Source organism: Electrona antarctica (assembly GCF_951216825.1).
Source record: "Electrona antarctica genome assembly, chromosome: 3".
NCBI classification, from domain to species: domain Eukaryota; kingdom Metazoa; phylum Chordata; class Actinopteri; order Myctophiformes; family Myctophidae; genus Electrona; species Electrona antarctica.
Genome location: NC_136808.1, coordinates 20,031,538 through 20,053,220, shown reverse-complemented (window position 1 = coordinate 20,053,220; position 21,683 = coordinate 20,031,538). Strand labels below are relative to the sequence as shown.

Genomic DNA, 21,683 nt, shown 5'->3' with positions numbered 1-21,683 from the left:
CGGAGTTGGCAAAGGGTATAGGTAGTACCCTCACAAAAAATAATCCTGGTCTCTAAACCACCTCCCCCTGGCCAGCCGGGGCGCCTGATGGACCAATTAATGTGGATATATACCAGTAGTTGTTTTGTAGTCAGACTAAAAATAAAATAAAATAAAATAAAGAAAGATTTGGAGTAAGTTGTTTTGAACGACAGTTTGAGGATCCAATGGAGCTAGGAGGTTTAGTCAGAAGTGCTTTTTAATACTTTTCATTGGTTCAATATTTGTTTTTTTTATTTATTTTTAGGTTAAGTTTCAAAACGGAGATAGTTGGTTCCTGACAGACAAATTATCTTTCACGAGCCCCTTGCATTTAATTACAATTTTACAGAAAACACACACATGCGTGCAGACGTGTAGTGCGCGCACACACACACACACACACACACACACACACACACACACACACACACACACACACACACACACACACACACACACACACACACACACACACACACACATACACACACACACCATTAAGGACATCAAAGACCCCGGGGCATGCAGGACAGCCAGGACCCTGTCATTCTAAAGGTTGGATTAGGTTTCACACACAAGTAACTTCCCAGCTCCATTATTAGTATTATATTGATTTTTTTTAAACATACCCACATTTTTCACCGTTGACATGTTTTTTGAAACCATGTTAGCCCCCCCCCCCCCCCCCCCCAATGATACCTGTTTTTGTGAAATTTCATCATGTTGAAATATTAAAGAAATGTATTGTTATAGGCTATACTTTAATATTTTGATGAGAAATATTCCCTATGGAATTTATTATATGGGGTAAAACGTACTCAATGTTAGTGATTTTCAACGTTAGTGTTAGCGTTAAGCAACTCTGTGCAAGATTGTGAAGGACACACAAACACACACACACACACACACACACACACACACACACACACACACACACACACACACACACACACACACACACACACACACACACACAGTCAGATACAAGACAGGAAACATAACAGCAGGAAATGGAGTTCTTGCAAAGATAACGTCTCATCAAACTACAACACAAACATTCTTTTTTTTCTCTGAGTTGTACTTCAGTTGTTGGCCTAAATTTAAAGATCTGATCATTCAAAGAGACCCACCGTTATGTGTCGTACATCTTTACAGTTAATACATGGTTCATAAACAAAGTATTACAAAAACAAACACAATAGAATAAAATCAAATCATTCAATGAACAGGGTTCCGTTTCAGCTGTTTTTGTTGGTAATATAAATTCTGTCTGGAGCCACAAAACATACTTGAAGCTGATATGAATTAAGGTAACACGGCCTGTTCAGTCTAAACAAGTCATTAACATTAATTGGTCTACATTGCAGTATGTATTCCATTCCATATCAGTCCTACAGCAACAGCACTTGTAAAAGTAATTCATGATATAGGAGGGTGTCCGCTGACAAGAAAAATGTATCCGTTCTCCTACTCCTTGATGAAACGGCTGAATTTGATACAATTGATCTTACAATTTTAATACAACGTCTGAAGTACTGGATAGGTCTGTCTGGTACAGCCTTATCTTGGTTTTCCACATACCTAACAGGCAGAAGTTATTTTGCCAATCTAGCTGACTTTGATTCAGACAAACACGACATCAGTTCCGGTATTCCATAGGGCTCAATTCTTGGTAATTTATTGTCTTCCCTGTATATACTGCAGTTGGGAGAACGTATTACCGCGGCAATCACAGAGTGAATTTCTATTTCTTTGCTGATGCTAAAGTTTTAACTTAAAATAAGATGATTACTCCAGTTTTAGTTTCACATTGGCTCCTGGTTGTTTTTTTAAATGTTTTTTTATTGCGGCTTTCTCCTTTATTTTATATTCTTTATAGAGAGACAGACAGTAGGCTGACAGGAAATGGGGGAGAGAGATGGGGGAGTGACATGCAGTAAAGGCCGTCGGGATCGGGAGTCGAAGCCGCGGCACACTGCCAGGCTTGGGCTACCGGCCAAGGTGCCTGGACCGCTGAGCCACGGCCCAGGCCGGCTCCTGGTTGTTTTTAAGATACTTTTACTCTTTTTATCTCTGTTACCTTCCTACTGACCTGATCGAAGGACAAAGTGCCTACAATGGTTAACACACACAGTGAAGCAGCTTTCTGCTTCTACGACCTGATGGCTTGGAATAAACTCCCATTACACCTTAGACAGATTTTAGTTGATTTTTAAATCTCTATGTTTTTATTCATGTCCTCACTGTATTGCCTTATTCACTGCCTTTTTTGCTATTATTTTAAAGATGGGGTGTTGTTGTGATTTTATTTTCACCCTAAAACATGATCATCAGATATTATTATTATATAAGGAGGAAGATTTTTTTTCAAAAAAGTGTACAGTATTTGTTAAAATGACGTTTTTATGTGGACACACCCACCAGTTCATTAAGTATACCTGGTTTGCCTGGTGGGTGGTGATGAGTGCTGATCCACCTGAACTGAAGCCGCACCCACAGCTGTTGTTGTATGGATAAAGGGGGAGGGGTTAGGGGAAGGGATGATATTGACCATGGCGCTCCATCTTTAATGTTGTTTTATGCTTCTGTTTTTCTTTATTGCTCTGTAACTCACTTTGAGCTGCATTTCATGTCATGAAAGATGCTATACAAATAAAGTGTTATTATTGTGGGCTCGAGTAGTTCTCTATTGCACTTTCATATTTATTCACGGGCCGTTTTCCTTCTGGGCTGTGACGTCGAGAGTTATTCGAACCCACACTGTTTCTTCAGGAACAGCATTTTCTAGTCTGTGTCTCACATCAGTCAGACAACAGGTCTGGGGGTCGGGGTGTTGGTCCTGGGGGGTCCTCCAGGGGAGGTGTTGGTCCTCAGGGGAGCGAGGGACCCACCCGCGGGTCCGGCAGTTCCCCTGGTCGCTCCGGCCGAGCTGCTGAGGCGGGGGATTCGCTCCATCAGTTTGGACACGCCCCTCCTGCGGTGGAAGGAAGCCAGGGGGGTGGAGCCAGAGTCCGCCTGCTGGACAAGCTGTGCGTATAGGTCGTGGAACACCTGGGTGGTCTCGTCCAGACCGTCGCGCGCAGAGATTTCCCAGAAGGGCAGCGACAGGCCGCTGGCCAGGCTCCGACCCTCTTCCTGGCTCACCATGCGGTCGTACTGGAGGTCCCTCTTATTGGCTACCACAGCCACGCCCCCCCACCGCCCCCCGCTCAGGTGCTTGACTAGGAAGCACAGGCGCATCACCTCATCAAAGCTACACCTGCCAATCACACAGAAATAACGATTTGTTTAATGACGTACACATATGATGTAATGTAATGTAAGAAATGGTAAAATTGTCATTTAGATCAGAATCAGATCATCAGGTTCATTGTTTACCTGGTATGCTATAGTTTACTGAGACACTACACTCTCTCTGAATTCTACTGTATGTGATCCTATAGTTTACTGAGACACTACACTCTCTCTGAATTCTACTGTATGTGATCCTATAGTTTACTGAGACACTACACTCTCTCTGAATTCTACTGTATGTGATCCTATAGTTTACTGAGACACTACACTGTCTCTCTGCATTTTATGTGATCCTATAGTTTACTGAGACACTACACTGTCTCTCTGCATTTCATGTGATCCTATAGATTCCTGAGAAACTCACTGTCTCTCTGCATTCTATGATCCTATAGTTTACTGAGACACTACACTACACTATTTCTCTGCATTCTATGTGATCCTATAGTTTACTGAGACACTACACTACACTATTTCTCTGCATTCTATGATCCTATAGTTTACTGAGATACTACACTGTCTCTCTACTCTGCATTCTATGTGATGCTATAGTTTACTGAGACACTACACTACACTGTTTCTCTGCATTCTATGATAGTTTACTGAGATACTACACTGTCTCTCTGTATTCTAGTGATCCTATAGTTTACTGAGACACCAATGTCTCTCTGCATGCTATGTTTGTGTTTACCTTGTAAGCCTGTCTGATAAATGACCAACTTGTTATGGAATAACACCGGTGTATATATTATGGGTTTTCAACAGCAAGTAGCCTACTTTGTTTTGTTGTTACTTTTGGGTCAATTTATAAATGTATTTATTAAGTAACCGTGTAATAAGTGGGATAATATACCCCACGCCAGTTGTTGTTGATAAATAACCCCCTTCAGGATGATTAAACACCTCGGCTTCGCCTCAGTGTTTAATCATCCTCTCGGCAAACAAACAAACAAACAAACAAACAAAGCATGAATGAATGAATGAATGAATGAATGAATGAACGAACGAACGAACGAACGAACGAACGAACGAACGAACGAACGAACGAACGAACGAATGATCACCTGTCAGTCACAGAGTAGACGATCAGGAAGCCGTCGCCCCACTTGATCTTCTCCTCGATCAGAAGAGCGTCCTCCTCCTGACAGAGAGGGGGCACTAATGAGCTCTTGTGATGTGTGTAAAACCTTTCAAGGCAGGAACACCTCTGTGTGTTGTTGCATTACGCAGCAGTTCCCAAACCTTTCAGGCTGTGACCCACTGACCCCCCCAAAAAATCCTATTTGAACTGGGGATCCCCCAATAAAAAGCAAGGCCTTTGCACACCTACAGGCGACAGGTGCGTAGGAGAGGGTACGGTGCCCGACAATGAAAAAGGAACGAACATACGCACACTGTCTTCAAATGCAGTGAACCAACTTTAATAGTGAAACAGCAACGTTTCGGCCTATGCAGCCTTCATCATAGTATCTTTATGGCCTCTCTAACTGGGGATCCCCCGAAATAGTCATATTTTAACTAAAAGGAATGCATTTTCTAGTTGTCTACTCACTACAGGCTACTCATCACCTCCCCCCCAATCATTTGGGGACTAGTGCTGCACGATTCTTGCTCAAATGTGAATCTCGTTTTTCCTCCACAAGAATTGAGATCAGGATTCTTGCACGATTCTAATTTTTCCATGAAAATATTAATTAAAAAATGAGGGGCGCTCTTCAATATGCATCATCATACATCATCTCATGGACAACTGAATTTATGTGATTGGTTAGCTGATTTGCTCGTCGACATATGACGAAAATGTTCCCTTCATTGTCAATGGCATTTAATGTTTGTGTTGCCACAAACAAAATAAGTCATATTTGAGGCACATATGACATAATTTCTCCTTTCATTGTCAATGGCAAATATTAGACGTGTTGGGACAAAAGCGCCCCTCAGAAAACTAACATGAGTAACTAAAATGAATTGGACAGCAGAAAGTCTTTCAGAATATCTTTCTTCCCACATGTTGATAACCCACTGCTATACTGTGTATAGAAATATACAATATCATAATTTGAGCCTATAATGTGTTAATATGAATGTAGATGAATGTGTTGCATATAACATATTATAACATGAATTATTAATTAAGTATTGTGACCTAAATCATAACATTATCAAATTGAATCATAACATCTCACCTGTCCTGCTGTGTCCAAAATCTCAAAGTTGACCACATCTCCTCCAATAGACACCTCATGTCTGTAGATGCTCTCTATAATGATAATAATAATACATTCATTTTTACATATTTACAAAACTCAAAGTTCTGCAGGGTTTAAAAACAAAGGCAACTAGAAAAAGTGCCCTTCCGGGCACAGGTCTCCACCAGGAGGATAGGAGTGTGTGTGATGTTTGGCAAAATGTTTAGGAGAATTTTTTTTCCCTTCATTTTGTTGAGGAAATGCAGAGCCAGATCACTCATAGCATCTCTGAGGATAGAATTCTGGATGAGCAGGACATGTGCAGCATTTTGTACAAAACGGGCCACTCCTGAAAACTTTGGAAGGCAATCTTAGCCAGTCAGTGTACAATCTGAGAAATCCAACAGACTCGTCTTGATCACATGACTACAGAGATCATGTGTACCGATTTGAGGCATTTTGTTCCAAAAATGTGTTTTGCAAAAATCAACCTGTTGGTGGCGCTATAACAGGCCAATGTGAAAAGGGTGGGATATATTCCTCAGCCTAGTAAGACAATGTGTGAAAGATTTCACGTAAATTGCATGCTGCGTTCATGATTTGAGGCTATTGTTCAAAACGGGGCAATCTTGCAAACTGTGAAAGCCAATTATAGGCAATTAGGATGGAATATGAAATATCAGACAGATCCGACTTGAGCACATGACCATAGAGTGGTTACTGTGTAACGATTTGTGAGATTTTTGGACAGAATCTGGAGGAGTAATATCAAAAAATGTGTTTTACAAAAGTCGGCCTCCTGGTGGCGCTATAAAAGGCAGATGCGGAAAAGGCAGGTAAAAGGTTTGTCCTTGGCCTCTAGGGAGTGTGCATGCAACGTTTCACGCAGATCGGTGTAGTTTTAGGTAGAAAATGTGAAAAGCTGCCTCATGGTGGCGCTATAACAGGCCGTTCTGGAAAATGTGGGGCAGAGGTTCATCGTTGGCATCCAGGGAGTGTGTGTGCAAAGTTTGGCATCGACCGGGTTAACGGTGCCGGAGATTAGCTGTTCACAGACGGACGGAAGGACGGAAGGACGGACGGAAGGACGGACACACGGACGGAGTGCAAAACATACTCTCTCCCCATGCCTTCGGCCTGGTGGAGACAATAAAATAGCACCACAGGGTGGCGCAGTGTAAAGTCTCTCCCCACCACCACTATAGGTCCAAGCCTTGCCGAGCCATGAGGCCCATAGTAGCGTGAGGCGGCTGAGTAAACAGCATGTAACTCCTACGGACCTACGGGCTGCGGGCCTGCGGACGGAGCCTGTCAGTTGGGAGTGTTGGGCGGGAGAAGTAGGGCAGGCTCTAGTCTACGTCCTCCTGGTGGGGGTTCATCACTGGCAGATGTATTTGTATACAACAGCAGTGACAACACAGTAATGTGTGTGGGGAAGAATTAAGGCATAATGATTACATTGGGGAGAAATAGTGGTAAAAGTTATAATTAACTACTATACATATAGCCTATTTATTAAAACAAATCTTTCAGCCCATGCACTTTTCAGACATCATCATATTTAATTTGATGATTATTTTTGATGATTATATGCAATACAGCAATGGATTTTGAAGGGAAATTGTATAGGCTACTTTCTAATTTGTACTCTTTTGAGCATACTGCATACTGGTAGCCTATACTTTGTGACATAATAGGCTACCAATCCCAGCACTGGTTAGATCATAAATACATCTGCAGATGTAAATCTGTAATATGGTTGAGTTACATTTACATTAATATTGTTGAGTGAGTTACATTTACATTCAGTAATGAAGTCATTATATTATGAAAGAAGAAGTCATTAATGACATCTTATAGCCCATACATTATAAAGTCATATGAAATATGAGAGTCTACATGCCTAAAGTTGGGTCATATTCATAAACATAGCTAGCCTGGCTCCAGCCCCTGAATTGCTATAGCCATGCCCATTAACAGATAGATAATTGACACTGGGTGAAAAAAATGGGTTGCAAAATCGTGGGATAAAAATAATAATGGGTCATATTCATAAACATACCTAATGTAGGATCATACTCTCCAATGAATCTTCTAGTGGTAAACCTTACAGCCATCGCTGAAAATAAAATAAAAAGACAGACAGACAGACAGACAGACAGACAGACAGACAGACAGACAGACAGATCTATAAATAACATTTTGAGTTGAGTTGAGGCAGAGAATAGATATTATCTCCAAATTCACCAAAGACATCCTTAAAGGTCCACTTCACCCCTTCGGTAACCAGATCTCATTTTAATGATGTTAGGACACAATAAACACTTTCCTGGGGTTTTTGTGCAGTGTAATATGTGTTTTTTGATATTTTAGTGTTTCAAATGGTCTCACTTCCTTCCTGGACTTGTTGTCTCAGTAAGACAGCCCTCCCCCTCTCCACAAGGAGGGGCAGTGCACCAATGCATTAGTCTATAGGAATTCAGCAATCCAGTCAAACCCTAGTCAAATACACTAAAAACTACATTTTGTATGGCCATGTGGGGTGCAAATTTGAAATTGTGCTACTGTTATCAACTACAAATACTATTAACATTGAATGACTGCAGTTTCTTCCAGCGGTGAAATGTCCTTTAAGTGGCTATCGTCACAATTAAAAGCTGACAATTTGAATTATTTAAATACAAACTAAGAGTCATACAATAATCATGTGATGTGATGCATTGTTTCTCAAAAGTGTGTGTGTGTGTGTGGGAGGGGGTAGGGAGGTCCCTTTAATAATAATAATAATAATAATAATAATAATAATAATAATAATAATAATAATAATAATAATAATAATAATGAACAGACCTGTTTTGCCGACAGCAGCCTGTCCCAGGATGACGATCCTCACCGTCCTGTTGGCCAGAGGTAGACTAGCTGTCCTCCGCAGAGTCCTGGAGAACCCGCCGAAGTTTGACCCAGACATCCTAGACTCACTGTCCATCTATAAACTACTGTCCACAGTTTGACCCAGACATCCTAGACTCACTGTCCATCTATAAACTACTGTCCACAGTTTGACCCAGAGACATCCTAGACAGTTCACTGTCCATCTATAAACTACTGTCCACAGTTTGACCCAGAGACATCCTAGACAGTTCACTGTCCATCTATAAACTACTGTCCACAGTTTGACCAGACATCCTAGACTCACTGTCCATCTATAAACTACTGTCCACAGCAGTTTGACCCAGACATCCTAGACTCACTGTCCATCAAAAACGGCTGTCCTGTCCATCTGTGAACTACATGACGTCATGTCCATCTCCAGTATTTGACCCAGACAACCTGAGGTTCACCTTTTGACTGATAGACTACAATGAACATTCTTCTTTAGGTCCAAGATTGTTGGATTTGCACGTGTTGTAACGATTTGGAGGCAGCAATTGCAGTTTAAATGTCAAATTTGTTCTAATCGTGTGTAGCCTATACTTTATACTTAATTAAGACCGATTTTCAAATTATAGGCTACATTATTTTTACATTTTGGAACAAATACCAGTTTTACATCGAGGTGACCACTAGTGCCCACTCTTCTCTTAATTGTTACTGAATAATAAAACATTCGTCATACAGTAATCCTGTCCATATCCATCTGTGTATACGTCCATCCGATGCAAATAAGTCTCTTACAACTGTGATCCAATCCTGTAATCCCAGACAGTCGGAGTCCACTTGCATACATGATAGAACACTCCAGGCGTTGTAGGCTAAAATCCATTCATCCAAGAAGTCCATCTGACAGAATGAGTAGCTCCATATTAATTCAGTCCATCTATCAGAATGAGTAGCTCCGCTCCATGAATTCACAAGTTAGTAGCAGGCTGACGTGACGTCATCATGTAGGCGGATCCCAGACTGTCCATCAGCTACATGATCCCCTATGACTATGATCCATGCATGGCATTAACCTCGCGTCACCAGGCGAAAAAAAAACTGCTACAGCTAGATAATTGTTGTACTATTATCATTATTATTGTATGTTATTGTATTGTATTATTTTTTTCAGTTTTTTGTTGTTTGTGCTGTATTTCTATTTTTCTTACCTGCATTCTAATATTAAAATAAAATAAAACACGGCAAGTGGCGGCTCGTAATTTCTGACCTATGACCTAAATATACAAATAACATAATATATTTTTAATTTTCAGGCTAGAGATTTTAAAGTTCCCCAGTAAAATCTAATGTAGCATGGAAGTGGATCCAGTGTAAGAAATACAATAAAAGCACAGAGATAATGCATTCTATAAGAATGAATGAGAATGATACATCATCCAAAATAGCTTCTGCATTTCTGCACCATAGCCTAGCTTAAAATAGCCTAGATAAGACGAGCCATTATAGAAATATTCAGAAAATCATATTTACAATGGACTTATTTATCAGACGCTCTTTATCCAGTGACTTACCTAGTAGCCAAAAAGTGATCCCGGACATGTTGAGTACACCAAGGTTTTATGTGTAATGTAATGTTTAGTATGGGTCCCCAGCATGTAGAAACTGCCGGATGCTAACTTGCATATGTTGAGCAATTTTCATAATTGGCATAATATGTGACCAGTCACCATACCATTAACAACCTATAGAAGGCAAAATATTGAAAATTTCATCATGCTTTATCTAGCATGTGATGTGTCAAACTAGGGGGTTTTCATGATGCTGAATCCATTCCAAGCATTAGTTTTGCAAAAAAAAAACACTAATTGGGCTTAAAACAGCCATGCCCACTTGCAAAACTAATGTTTGAAATGGATTCAGCATCATGAAAACCTCCTAGTTTGACACATCACATGCTACATAAAGCATGATGACATTTTGAATATTTTGCCTTCTATAGGTTGTAATTGGTATGGTCACATATTATGCCAATTATGAAAATTGCTCAACATATGCAAGTTAGCATCCGACAGTTTCTACATGCTGGGGACCCATACTAAACATTTCTAACATAAAACCTTGGTGTACTCAACATGTCCGGGTTCACAATGGGGCTCTATGGGCTGGCTACTAGACTATAAGCAAGGTAAACAAATACATAGAATGCAGAGAGACAGTGTAGTTTCTCAGTAAACTAGGATATCAGGAAAACAATGAACATCTAAACAATATACAATCTAAATAATAACCTGTACAATGAAAACTATAGGATACCAGGAAGACAATAAACCTAGCATCTGTTTCGACGTACTAAATATATTTTTTAAACATTGTGGTTAGAAACAAGTCTAACATAAACGTGAGACCAAATGACCATATCTGAGGTCCACTTATATAATATGTAACAAATACACATGATAGTATTTCAATATTCCAGCACCACACAGCATAACATAACATCACCACACAAAGCCAAGTGAAACAGCGTTTTATTATGTGCAGATTCAGATGACAAAAAGAAAAGTAAAACATTTGAACATTAATATTCATGAGAGAGCTGGAGCCACTTGTATGCTGTTGATCCGCAGTACAGTCTGCGGCTGGACCATCCCTGAAACACAACACAAGAAAAACACAGTCTTAACACACTGCTTCTCAACATGATTCCGAGGCAGTGAAGTGACAATTTAACTTTTAAGAACCTTAACAAATCACACCTCATGACATCACGTAAACGTTTTTGGCTGGGGACCCCCAAAATTGACACACACACACACACACACACACACACACACACACACACACACACACACACACACACACACACACACACACACACACACACACACACACACACACACACACACACACACACACACACACACACACACACACACACACACACACACACACACACACACACACACACACACACACACAGGTTGAGAACCCCTGAAGTAAGAGACATCTCATGACGTCTTACATTATCATTTAGTGCCCTAAACAAACAAAAAATCCTATAGACTTGGCTGCCACATGAGGTACTCTTCAAAAACCATGCATTGGAGGGGCAAGCGCCCCTCAAAGAAAATCTAAAGAAAAATACCATTACTGCATCAACAGCAATCAACAAACTATACTATAAAAACTGGTTTACCATTGGCCAAATTGTCAAATAATATAAGAAAGAGGGGGTACCCGGTTCTAGGTGGACTGCTGCTGCATGTGTTTTCATGAAATAAAGACACTCAAACTTATATCGAACAAGATATTCCCTTTTTCCATTGATCTTCAAGAATCTGCACCCATCAGCTACAGAGACTATCAACTTGACTCCCTGAGTAGAGCACGCCTTTACCTATAACGTTTTTTGGGGTCCCCAAGGTGCCCAGTTCAAATATGATTATTTGGGGGTCAGAGCTTGAAGTTTAAGAAGTAGTTTGGGTCAAACGACTAATCTCTCCTTTGGGTCTTGAGCTAAAAGGTATGGGAACCAGTGACCTAACGTGACCTAGTCTACTAGTGGCCTCGGGTCCTAATTATCTGCTGTCGTACCATAAGCTATTTCCTGTTTCTATTTCTGTACACAAACATCACCACCACCAACACCACCATCATCATCATCATCAAATGCCTGAGGACCAACAAGATCGCTGTATACAAACATCCGCTCATGCACGATGGCCAATCAAAGAAAGCGGTCGCTTGTGTTTTGTCACTGAAACAATGACATAAAGAACTGTTCGTGGTTGAGAGATTGACAGTGACACTGTCAATCGCAGACACCTATTTTCAGAAAAAGAAAAAATTATATATATTTTTATATATATTTCTCTCCCAGTGCCACAGTTATAACTTCCTCTGGTGATGATAATAGTGAGGTGAACGTACATTTATAATGAACATAATATAGAATGATAACAGTGAGGTGAACGTACATTTCCGTCTCTCGAATCTCTTGCGTTTCTTGAAGTGTTGAATGATTTTGGGCCACGACTCGGTCTTCTCCACCACGGTGGCCTCGACCCGGACCAGATTACACCTGTTAATTCATTATATACTGTTAATTAATACATTATACTGTTAATACATTATATACTGTTAATTATATACTGTTAATTCATACATTATATACTGTAAATTATATACTGTTAATTAATACATTACTGTTAATACATTATATACTGTTATTTAACAGTTCTCTGGAGTAAGGCGGCTAGACAGACTAGGGAGAAGGGAGGCAACAGTGTGTGTGTGTGTGTGTCATACCCCAGCAGAGGTCTGCCAATCAGTGTGAAGTCTTCTCCTCCAACCATCAGCACCTAGAAACAGAGACACACTGTTACTGTTATGTGTTGAAAGCAAGCACACAGAATAACTCGTCCTACTTCAATAGGCTACCAACAACGCGACCACGACCAGCGACGTGGCCGTAATCGGCAATAAATAAAAAAAAATTTTTTATTAGAATCAGAATCTGGGATTAGAATACAAGATAAAAGGGGTTTAAGATTTTGGCTATCGTTGAAGTCAACAAGGGGGAAACGTTTTACTCGAATGGACCACTTCCGGTTTTCTCGGTAGCATAGAGCGATCAACTGTTTTATACTGGATCAATATAAAACATAAGACGGCAGTGAACCGATGGATTTGAAAAGACGGAGATCTCCGTCCATGGCAGTTAACACTGATGCTGCCAGAGTTTTTCAGAATAAAGGCGCTAGAGTGCCAAGCAAATGAGAGAGATTTTACTCTGAAAACCCCCACCTTTAATTTCCCCGCAAAAACCTTTTCTATCGATTACTCACCCCATGGAGACTGAATGAGAATTCATGGATATTTTTGTTCCCTTTGTGTCTCCATAGGGAACCACTGCTGGTCATTAAATTATTGGCTTAGGAATGTGACAAAAACAAAACAATATCCATGAATTAAAGTCTCCATGGGGGGAGTAATCGCCCCCAAGCTCTGCTCTGACATAAGGCCTGAAATAATTATGTGAACACATTAAGAGAGACTTGTGGCAGTTGGTATGGTTGACCACAGAACACTCTCTACAGACAGTCATTATAGTGTGTCGTGTAGTGTTGATTTTGACAGCAATATTTATTTAGTTTAAAAATAATTCAGTTTTAGTCTCCTTTTGGTCAACTACATAGAAGATTTTAGCCCACAAAATCTACAGTTGATTTTGTCGACTAAAATGCATTTTTTAGCAGGCCATGATGGCATAGTAAGGGCTAATTTTACACTTGATTGCATGCTGAAAATAGCTGATCTACAAGGTCAACACTCATGCTACGTGTCGCAGCGTTGTGAGCTTGTAGATCTATTTTCAGAGCGCAACCAAGCATAAAATGACTCCACTAGTCCCTCCCTAACATTTTAGTCTAGTTTGAATTTGTTGACGAAATGGTCAATATATAAAACAAATCTTCAGCTTATATTTAGGTTTTGTCTGTGAAAAAAGAAATCAAATCACCTTTATTTATAAAGCACATTTAAAAACAATTTCCATTGTACCAAAGTGCTGTACAGACATTTCATCAACACAACAGAGTTTTTACAACTCTATTTGTGATGTGACAAACGTATGTTTATATTTATTTTCATAAACATAATCGATAGCCATAAAAGCTCTTACTAAACATAAAACATTGTGTTGAATTATCCCAAACCCTCTAGTCTACGGGAATGTGATGACCGTGGGAACCCCCCCCCCCCCCCCCCCCCGTCTGTTTGTCTCTAAAACATTCTGCAATTAAAAACCAAAGGCAATTAACATCAATTACATGTGTGTGTGTGTGTGTGTGTGTGTGTGTGTGTTAAACCCTCTACACCGAGATTGCTATACCAGATCTCTTTGCCAAAAATAGCTGATCTACAAGCTCACAGCACATCACGTTGTGACGCGTTGCAAGCTTGTAGATCTGCTATTTGTCGAAGGGTTTAATTGGTTCAACGCTGACAAACAGCATGAATGACGTGGGTTTTTTCGTGACGCCAAGTTCACCATAATTATAATAATTATACCACAATTATTATTAATTTACAACCACACTGACCTCAATGGAACGAACACACACACACACACACACACACACACACACACACACACACACACACACACACACACACACACACACACACACACACACACACACACACACACACACACACACACACACACACACACACACACACACACACACACACACACACACACACACACACACTTCTGTTCACTTTGCGTGTACTGTAAGTGGGGCCCGGGGACGCCCAGGGGTCCTTGGGCTGGGCTCGCCTGTGGTCCGTCAATGTAATGATTCCCCGCGGTCCGCAGTCATTACAAGCTAGATCGAAAAGCCCTTTTTTCTCTGTATTGAGGCTCATTGAGGTGTTTGAACAGAACGTCAATGTTAGGGGCTCATCATTCAATCATTGCTACCTCGCGGTTACAATATTAACACTTCTGATGACTTTTAAAGATACGATCACCAGATTACATGGAATAAAGCAAAATAAAATCTCAACACTGAAAATGTAATGATATTTTAGGCCGACCAGCTGAAGAAATAATGATGACATTTCTGAGACCATTCATGTTTCTGGAAAATGCTTCCAAACTTGTATGAAGAGATGAAAGAGTATTTGAAGGGATCAAACTAGCAATAGAATACTATTGCTAGTTTGATACCTTCAAATACTCTTTCATCTTAACGCATTTTGGGCGGGAACCCCTTTTGGTGTTTTAAAGCATTATGTTATGCTTTAGCTGTTGAAAAATAGAGTGGCGCGCTATGAACTTGTAGGTCTGCTATTTCGACGTTAGGCCTAAATGGGTTAAGTGGTGTGTGTGTGCGTGCATGCGTGTACCTTCTCCATGCAGATCCTGTCTCCACACTGAGCTTCCAGATGGTTCTCTATGAGGATCAGGTCTTCTCCAGTGACCTTCCACTGACGTCCAGAGAACTGCACCACAGCGAACAGCCTGCCGTAGTTCTGATTGGCCAGGAGGTCGTTCACCTTCTGGACCACCGCTGCGCACGCACGCACGCACGCACGCACACACACACAAAAACACAATTTTTTTAATATACAGTATATATATATATATATATATATATATATATATTTTTTTTTTTTTAATGTCACCCCAGGATAAATCCAGTCTGTGTTTGAAAAATAGAACAGATTTTCTTAGATGCAGATTTTTGGAAGATACAGATACTTATACCGCCCAAGGAGAATTGTAACATCCGTGGCCCTGGGGCGAGCACTTTATATTTGACACGTAAACTTGTAGATGTAAGCGTTCAAAATCATATGACAGTCATGTCTGCGGCCTCAAAGGTGAAAGGTCACCTGCATGTTGCTGCTGCTGTTCTTCCAGGTCGATGTGCTGCAGCTCTGTTGACCACGGAGGGGAGGAGAGAGAGGTCTGTGGAACTACGCTACTACACACACACACACACACACACACACACACACACACAGTTACAAGACTACACAACATAAACACACTGTACAAAGAACACTATTACGTGTTAGGTCTGTTGGGACGACAACGCTCTGTAGAGGAAAGGGAAAATAAAACATCAGATGTGTGATCTGCAGCAGCATGTCGCATATGATGTTACGTTATGTCCATTAATTTCACATTTTATAATATTCACATGTATAATCTCATCTTAATTATGGGGCCAAAGCCCTCTATGTGTCGTCCGTCAGACTACCATTTCCCTCTTGGACCAACTAGCACCTCTGCTGGAACACATGTTACCTGGATGGTAGGGTATGGTATTATTTCAGAGTGTGCAGTAGGGTATACATGTTACCTGGATGGTAGGCTGGCACTGTCAGAACTCTGCTGCCGGGTGAGGATGGTAGGAGACAGCACCCCTGAACATAAATAGAAACAATAGAAAAGACAAATCTAGGATTTGTTGAAGGGAATCATCATTCATCAAGGAATCGGAATGGTTTAAAATCCTGAGTCCTATTAGGCTTCGTACACACATATCAGGCAAACATGCTCTGTGCTGTCCGTGTTTCATGGCCGTCTCAATGCTTTTCCAATGGAAGTCACGTGGTTTGACCAAACAGTTGTGTGTGATGGGGGGGGGGGGGCAATCAAACACAAGTGTTTGGTCAAACCACGTGACTTCCATTGGAAAAGCATTGGGGCGGCCATGAAACACAGACAGCACAGAGCATGTTTGCCTGCCTTAGTGCCTTCCCTATTTACCAGGTAAATAGGGAAGGCAGAGTTTGCTTTCAAGTTGCCCGACTTGACAATAAAGATATATCTATTGATCTATAATACACATCACTGTATCACGTCACACAGCTGTACGATGGAGTCGCTTGCCAACCAGAGGCCTGTACTGTTCCTAATAAGTAAACGACATCTGCTTGTGACTGCAATTTGTTCCTGTTCGCGGATGACTCGGCCCAGACAGGGAGAGATTGCAGGTTGAAAAGGCCCTCAGCACTGAACTTGGTAGAATCTGCACCTGACTGGGCTCTGAACTTGGTAGAATCTGCACCTGACTGGGCTCTGAACTTGGTAGAATCTGCACCTGACTGGGCTCTGAACTTGGTAGAATCTGCACCTGACTGGGCTCTGAACTTGGTAGAATCTGCACCTGACTGGGCTCTGAACTTGGTAGAATCTGCACCTGACTGGGCTCTGAACTTGGTAGAATCTGCACCTGACTGGGCTCTGAACTTGGTAGAATCTGCACCTGACTGGGCTCTGAACTTGGTAGAATCTGCACCTGACTGGGCTCTGAACTTGGTAGAATCTGCACCTGACTGGGCTCTGAACTTGGTAGAATCTGCACCTGACTGGGCTCTGAACTTGGTAGAATCTGCACCTGACTGGGCTCTGAACTCAGTAGAATCTGCACCTGACTGGGCTCTGAACTTGGTAGAATCTGCACCTGACTGGGCTCTGAACTTGGTAGAATCTGCACCTGACTGGGCTCTGAACTTGGTAGAATCTGCACCTGACTGGGCTCTGAACTCAGTAGAATCTGCACCTGACTGGGCTCTGAACTCAGTAGAATCTGCACCTGACTGGGCTCTGAACTCGGTAGAATCTGCACCTGACTGGGCTCTGAACTCGGTAGAATCTCAGCAAGGCAGACGGCTTCTCAGTTAACCCATTTAGGCCTGAGGCCGATTCTAAAAAGGCCTTCTAAATCCTGACCTAAGTTTATATATATCAGCATCACATTTTGTACATTTTTGAATACTGTACATACTGTTCAGAACAACAAATGGGTTCCCGGCCTAAGGGATAAAACACCAAAAGGGGTTCCCGCCGAGAATGGGTTATCACAAGAAAAGTTGAAATTATCTACCTAGGTTCCGTCCTGGAGGCAAATCTTTCATGTGATAAAATGGCCACCAATGCAATCAACAAAGTCAACCAAAGAACAAGATTCCAGTACAGAATCTCTCACTGGTCCGCAAAAAAACTTAACAGGAGCCCTCATACAAGTTTCTTCAACTATGCATGCACCTCATGGTACCTACCGCACAGCACCTCAAAGGCCCTTAAAACAAGGCTCCAGACACCCAAAAACAAACTGGTCAGGCTACTACTTGGCCTTACTCTCAGAACCCACTTCACCCCTGCTCATTTTGATATGTTGGAATGGCTTAGGGTTGACGACAGAGTACATCAACTTAACTTGCAATGGGTCTGGTCTACAAGATTATCTACACCACTAAAGATACCCATGTACCTGTCAAAATAGTTCCTTAATGTCAACAAAGTCCACAATCACAACAGGGTGTTCAACAAACCACACTCAACCCAGCTCAAACAAGGGGTTAAATTAATTTCACTCCTATGCCACAAAAGTGTGTCCTACCAACAGCCGTTAAGAAATGTGAATCCCTAGCCTCCTTCAAAACCGCTCTCAAAGAGCACTGATGGGCGGCTGCAATTCGAAACTGGCCCCTGTAAAAAAAGTAATGGTCCCCCACCGCTCCATTTGTCTATACTGTACATGTAGGCTATTCCCTTTTTTCCCCATTGGTGTTTTTCTTTTTTGCATAGATGTATATATTTGTATGCCTTTAATTGTTTGATGAATTGAAAATGGAGGACCCTGAAACTTTTTCTGGTTTCATCCTCTTAGGAGTTTTTGTATTGATCTGTACCTTCCTTGGACTGTAGGACTACTCAGAGTAATATAGTAAGAGAGTGGCGACACTAGACTCCCATTTTTTGATTGATTGATTGAAATATGTATTAACAGTTTGCAGAATTACAGTACATTTCAAGCACAAACTCAAAAACCCAATTAAGCATTACACTTGTTTCCAAGAGGGTCCACCATGTTCAATTCATCAAAACATTTAGAGACGTACAATAGACACTTCTATATACTGTAGTCGTTACAGAACAGGAATTCATCATTGTAACAATGGAATGCGGAAGTGCTCATTCTATCTCAATGGGATATAGTTCCAGGCAGCCATAGGAGCAATGTTTGGAACTCTAGCACATAGGCACCCGCTTTGCGGCGAGATCAAAGCGTGTCGCTACTCTCCTACTCCTACACCTCCTTTTATGATGATTTCCTGTTTTTGGCTATATAGAAGTGTATATTTGTATTGTATGTCTCTAAATGTTCTGATGAATTGAAAATGGTGGGCCATAATCAAGTGTAATGCTTTATGGTGTCGTCCACAGTTAACAGTTTTTGTATTGAGTTGTGCTTGAAATGTACATATTCTGCATAATATTAATACATCTTTCAATCAATCAATCAATCAATTCTGCAATCCGTTAATACAATATTTCAATCATCAATCAGCACTGCTGATTCAGCAGATCTACAAGCTCACAGTATTAACCCTTACAGCTCCACATAAACATAGTGAATGAACACATAAACATGAATATAAACATACTAAACGTACCGTTGTTGAGTTTTAATCTTTTAAACATGTGAACAACACAGCTCCTCAAAGTCACCGCCATCTTGGTATGTCACATCTATTATCGTCCCCCCGGATCGTGTGGCATGTTTGAAAGTTCCCCCTCGAATATTAATATATTCGCACTGATGTATTCTCAGTTAATCACAGTTAATCACTTGAACCATATTTAAATACTTTGGCTATTCAGAAACAGCATGCTGTTCTAGATCTAATATTTTTTGAAAATGTTTGACAAGTCTCTTTTTCCCCCTTCTTCTTCTTGGCGTGTGTGTGTGTGTGTGTGTGTGTGTGTGTGTGTGTGTGTGTGTGTGCGTGTGTGTGTGTGTGTGTGTGTGTGTGTGTGTGTGTGTGTGTGTGTGTGTGTGTGTGTGTGTGTGCGCATGTGTGCGTGTGTGCGTGTGCCTGTCTGTCCAGTGTCCGCCTGTGTGTGTAACCACGTCTGTCATCACATTGGTGAGAAAGACAGATACATGTGAAGATAAATACTTAACCCCTACAGCCCCAGCATCTGTTTCTCTGGAGGACCAACCAATCATCATGTCTGACCTGAAAAAAGGTAGCTAGATAGATTGGCTTTTTCGGCAAAGAGATTGAGTGTCGAGGTCGAGGAGACAAAATAAAGTATGCAGTTCAATGCTTCAACTTCAGTCCATATTTCCCACTGGCTTTTCCACAAAGAAGTACTGTGCAGTTTTCACATGTAGGTGAGCCATGTAGGTTTTTGACGTGGAACCTAGTTAGCCTACATGGAATACATAGAATGCCTAGAGGTCAGGGGTCGTCGCCATGCTGGCTTTCTGCTGGACATTTTTGTAAAACCTTTTTTTTTTTTTTAACAAAATGAGTGGACAATAATATTACCAGAAACACAACTCTGAGTGTTCATTTGGTTCCACTTGTCGTCTATGAGTTGTGTCGGGTCCTTGCAAATAAAACATTTGAGAACAATTAGTGCTGCCTATAGTGGACTCCTAATGTGCCCTGTGCCTGCCATACATATAGTGTCATAGTAAATCAGTGTCATACATATTCTGAAGAAAAACTGGAGACTGACATTCAGTAAATTGGTCTTTAATAGATCAAAATAAGAACATAACTAGTAAAAGTGCTCCTTGGGGCACAGGTCTCCACCAGGGCAGGTCAGGTTGTGGCCTCCTGGTGTCGCTATAATAGGCCAATGTGAAAAGGGTGCCATTTCTTCTTAAGCCTTCGATGGCAATTGGATGATTTCAATTAAATTCAATAGCCTTTATTGTCTCCGAGGAGAAATTTGTCTTGGGCACCAAGAGACAGCGTTAAACATTAAATACATACATACATACATACATACATACATACATACATACATACATACATACATACATACATACATACATACATACATACATACATACATACATACATATATGGGCAAGAAATTTGCACCCGCTTATTCAAACATCTACATGAGTGAGTGGGAGAGAGAGGCCTTGGCAAAGTGTCCACTACAACCCACCATGTATTTCAGATTTTTAGACGACATCATAGGGCTCTGGCCACACACCTTACAACAGTTTGATGCATTTTTACAGATTTTGAACACACACCATGCTTCCATAACCATCAAACACATCATTCATCCAACAGAGATTAACTTCCTGGACACCACCGTATTTTTTCATTCAATAGATCATACACATAAACGACTACTGACAAAAATATATTTTAAGGACACAGACACACACGCACTACTCCATAAACACAGCTACCACCCAAAGCACACCTTTGCCGGAATCATCAAATCACAAATCATTCGTTTTTTCAGGATTTCATCAAATAGGGAACATTTTAATCAGGCCACACACACACTTTTCACAGTCCTCCGTAGGAGAGGTTATAGCAAGAGGTTCTTGCGGACAATCAAGAGCAATGCCCTGGCCTCTCTCTCCCCCACCTGGTCACTTTCCACCAACATACTCTCGGACACTCTGCCGCCAACCCCTAACCCTCCCACCCCTAATTCTAACCCTAACCTCAGCCCTAGCTTTCCTCCCCAGCAACATCAGAGCATGCAGCAGGAGCAGAGGCCTCTCTCTGGCGCGGGGACAGGGACGGACCTGGGCGGGGCCCACGCATTACCCTCTCCTCTATGTCCTCCCTTCTCCAACTCTTCTTCTCACTCTATACAGTCCACCGGCTCCTCTACCACTACAACACTAGTCCCATTAATAACTACATTTTCACATACTCTCCAACCACTACACCATAAATTCAAACAGAACTTCGCCACTACACAACAATCCTACCCCCCATTACAAACAC

The 21,683-nt window shown here is 41.3% G+C and overlaps 2 protein-coding genes across 2 annotated transcripts; both read right to left on the bottom strand.

The window, feature by feature from the left end:
• Positions 1–2,826: 2,826 nt before the first annotated feature.
• Positions 2,827–8,550, bottom strand: LOC306919680 (ras-related and estrogen-regulated growth inhibitor-like; the record flags this gene model as incomplete). Its single annotated transcript, XM_079496235.1, has 5 exons — positions 8,352–8,550; positions 7,564–7,620; positions 5,499–5,572; positions 4,377–4,453; positions 2,827–3,280 (listed from the first exon to the last, which is right to left on the bottom strand). Exons 1-5 carry the CDS (start codon positions 8,485–8,487, stop codon positions 2,827–2,829), a joined length of 798 nt encoding a protein of 265 aa, XP_079352361.1. The 5' UTR covers positions 8,488–8,550.
• Positions 8,551–10,892: 2,342 nt separating this feature from the next.
• Positions 10,893–19,483, bottom strand: LOC306920390 (large ribosomal subunit protein bL21m-like). Its single transcript, XM_079497136.1, has 7 exons — positions 19,362–19,483; positions 16,259–16,322; positions 15,786–15,877; positions 15,297–15,460; positions 12,690–12,742; positions 12,359–12,462; positions 10,893–11,031 (listed from the first exon to the last, which is right to left on the bottom strand). Exons 1-7 carry the CDS (start codon positions 19,420–19,422, stop codon positions 10,967–10,969), a joined length of 603 nt encoding a protein of 200 aa, XP_079353262.1. The 5' UTR covers positions 19,423–19,483; the 3' UTR covers positions 10,893–10,966.
• Between the last annotated feature and the right edge of the window lie 2,200 nt (positions 19,484–21,683).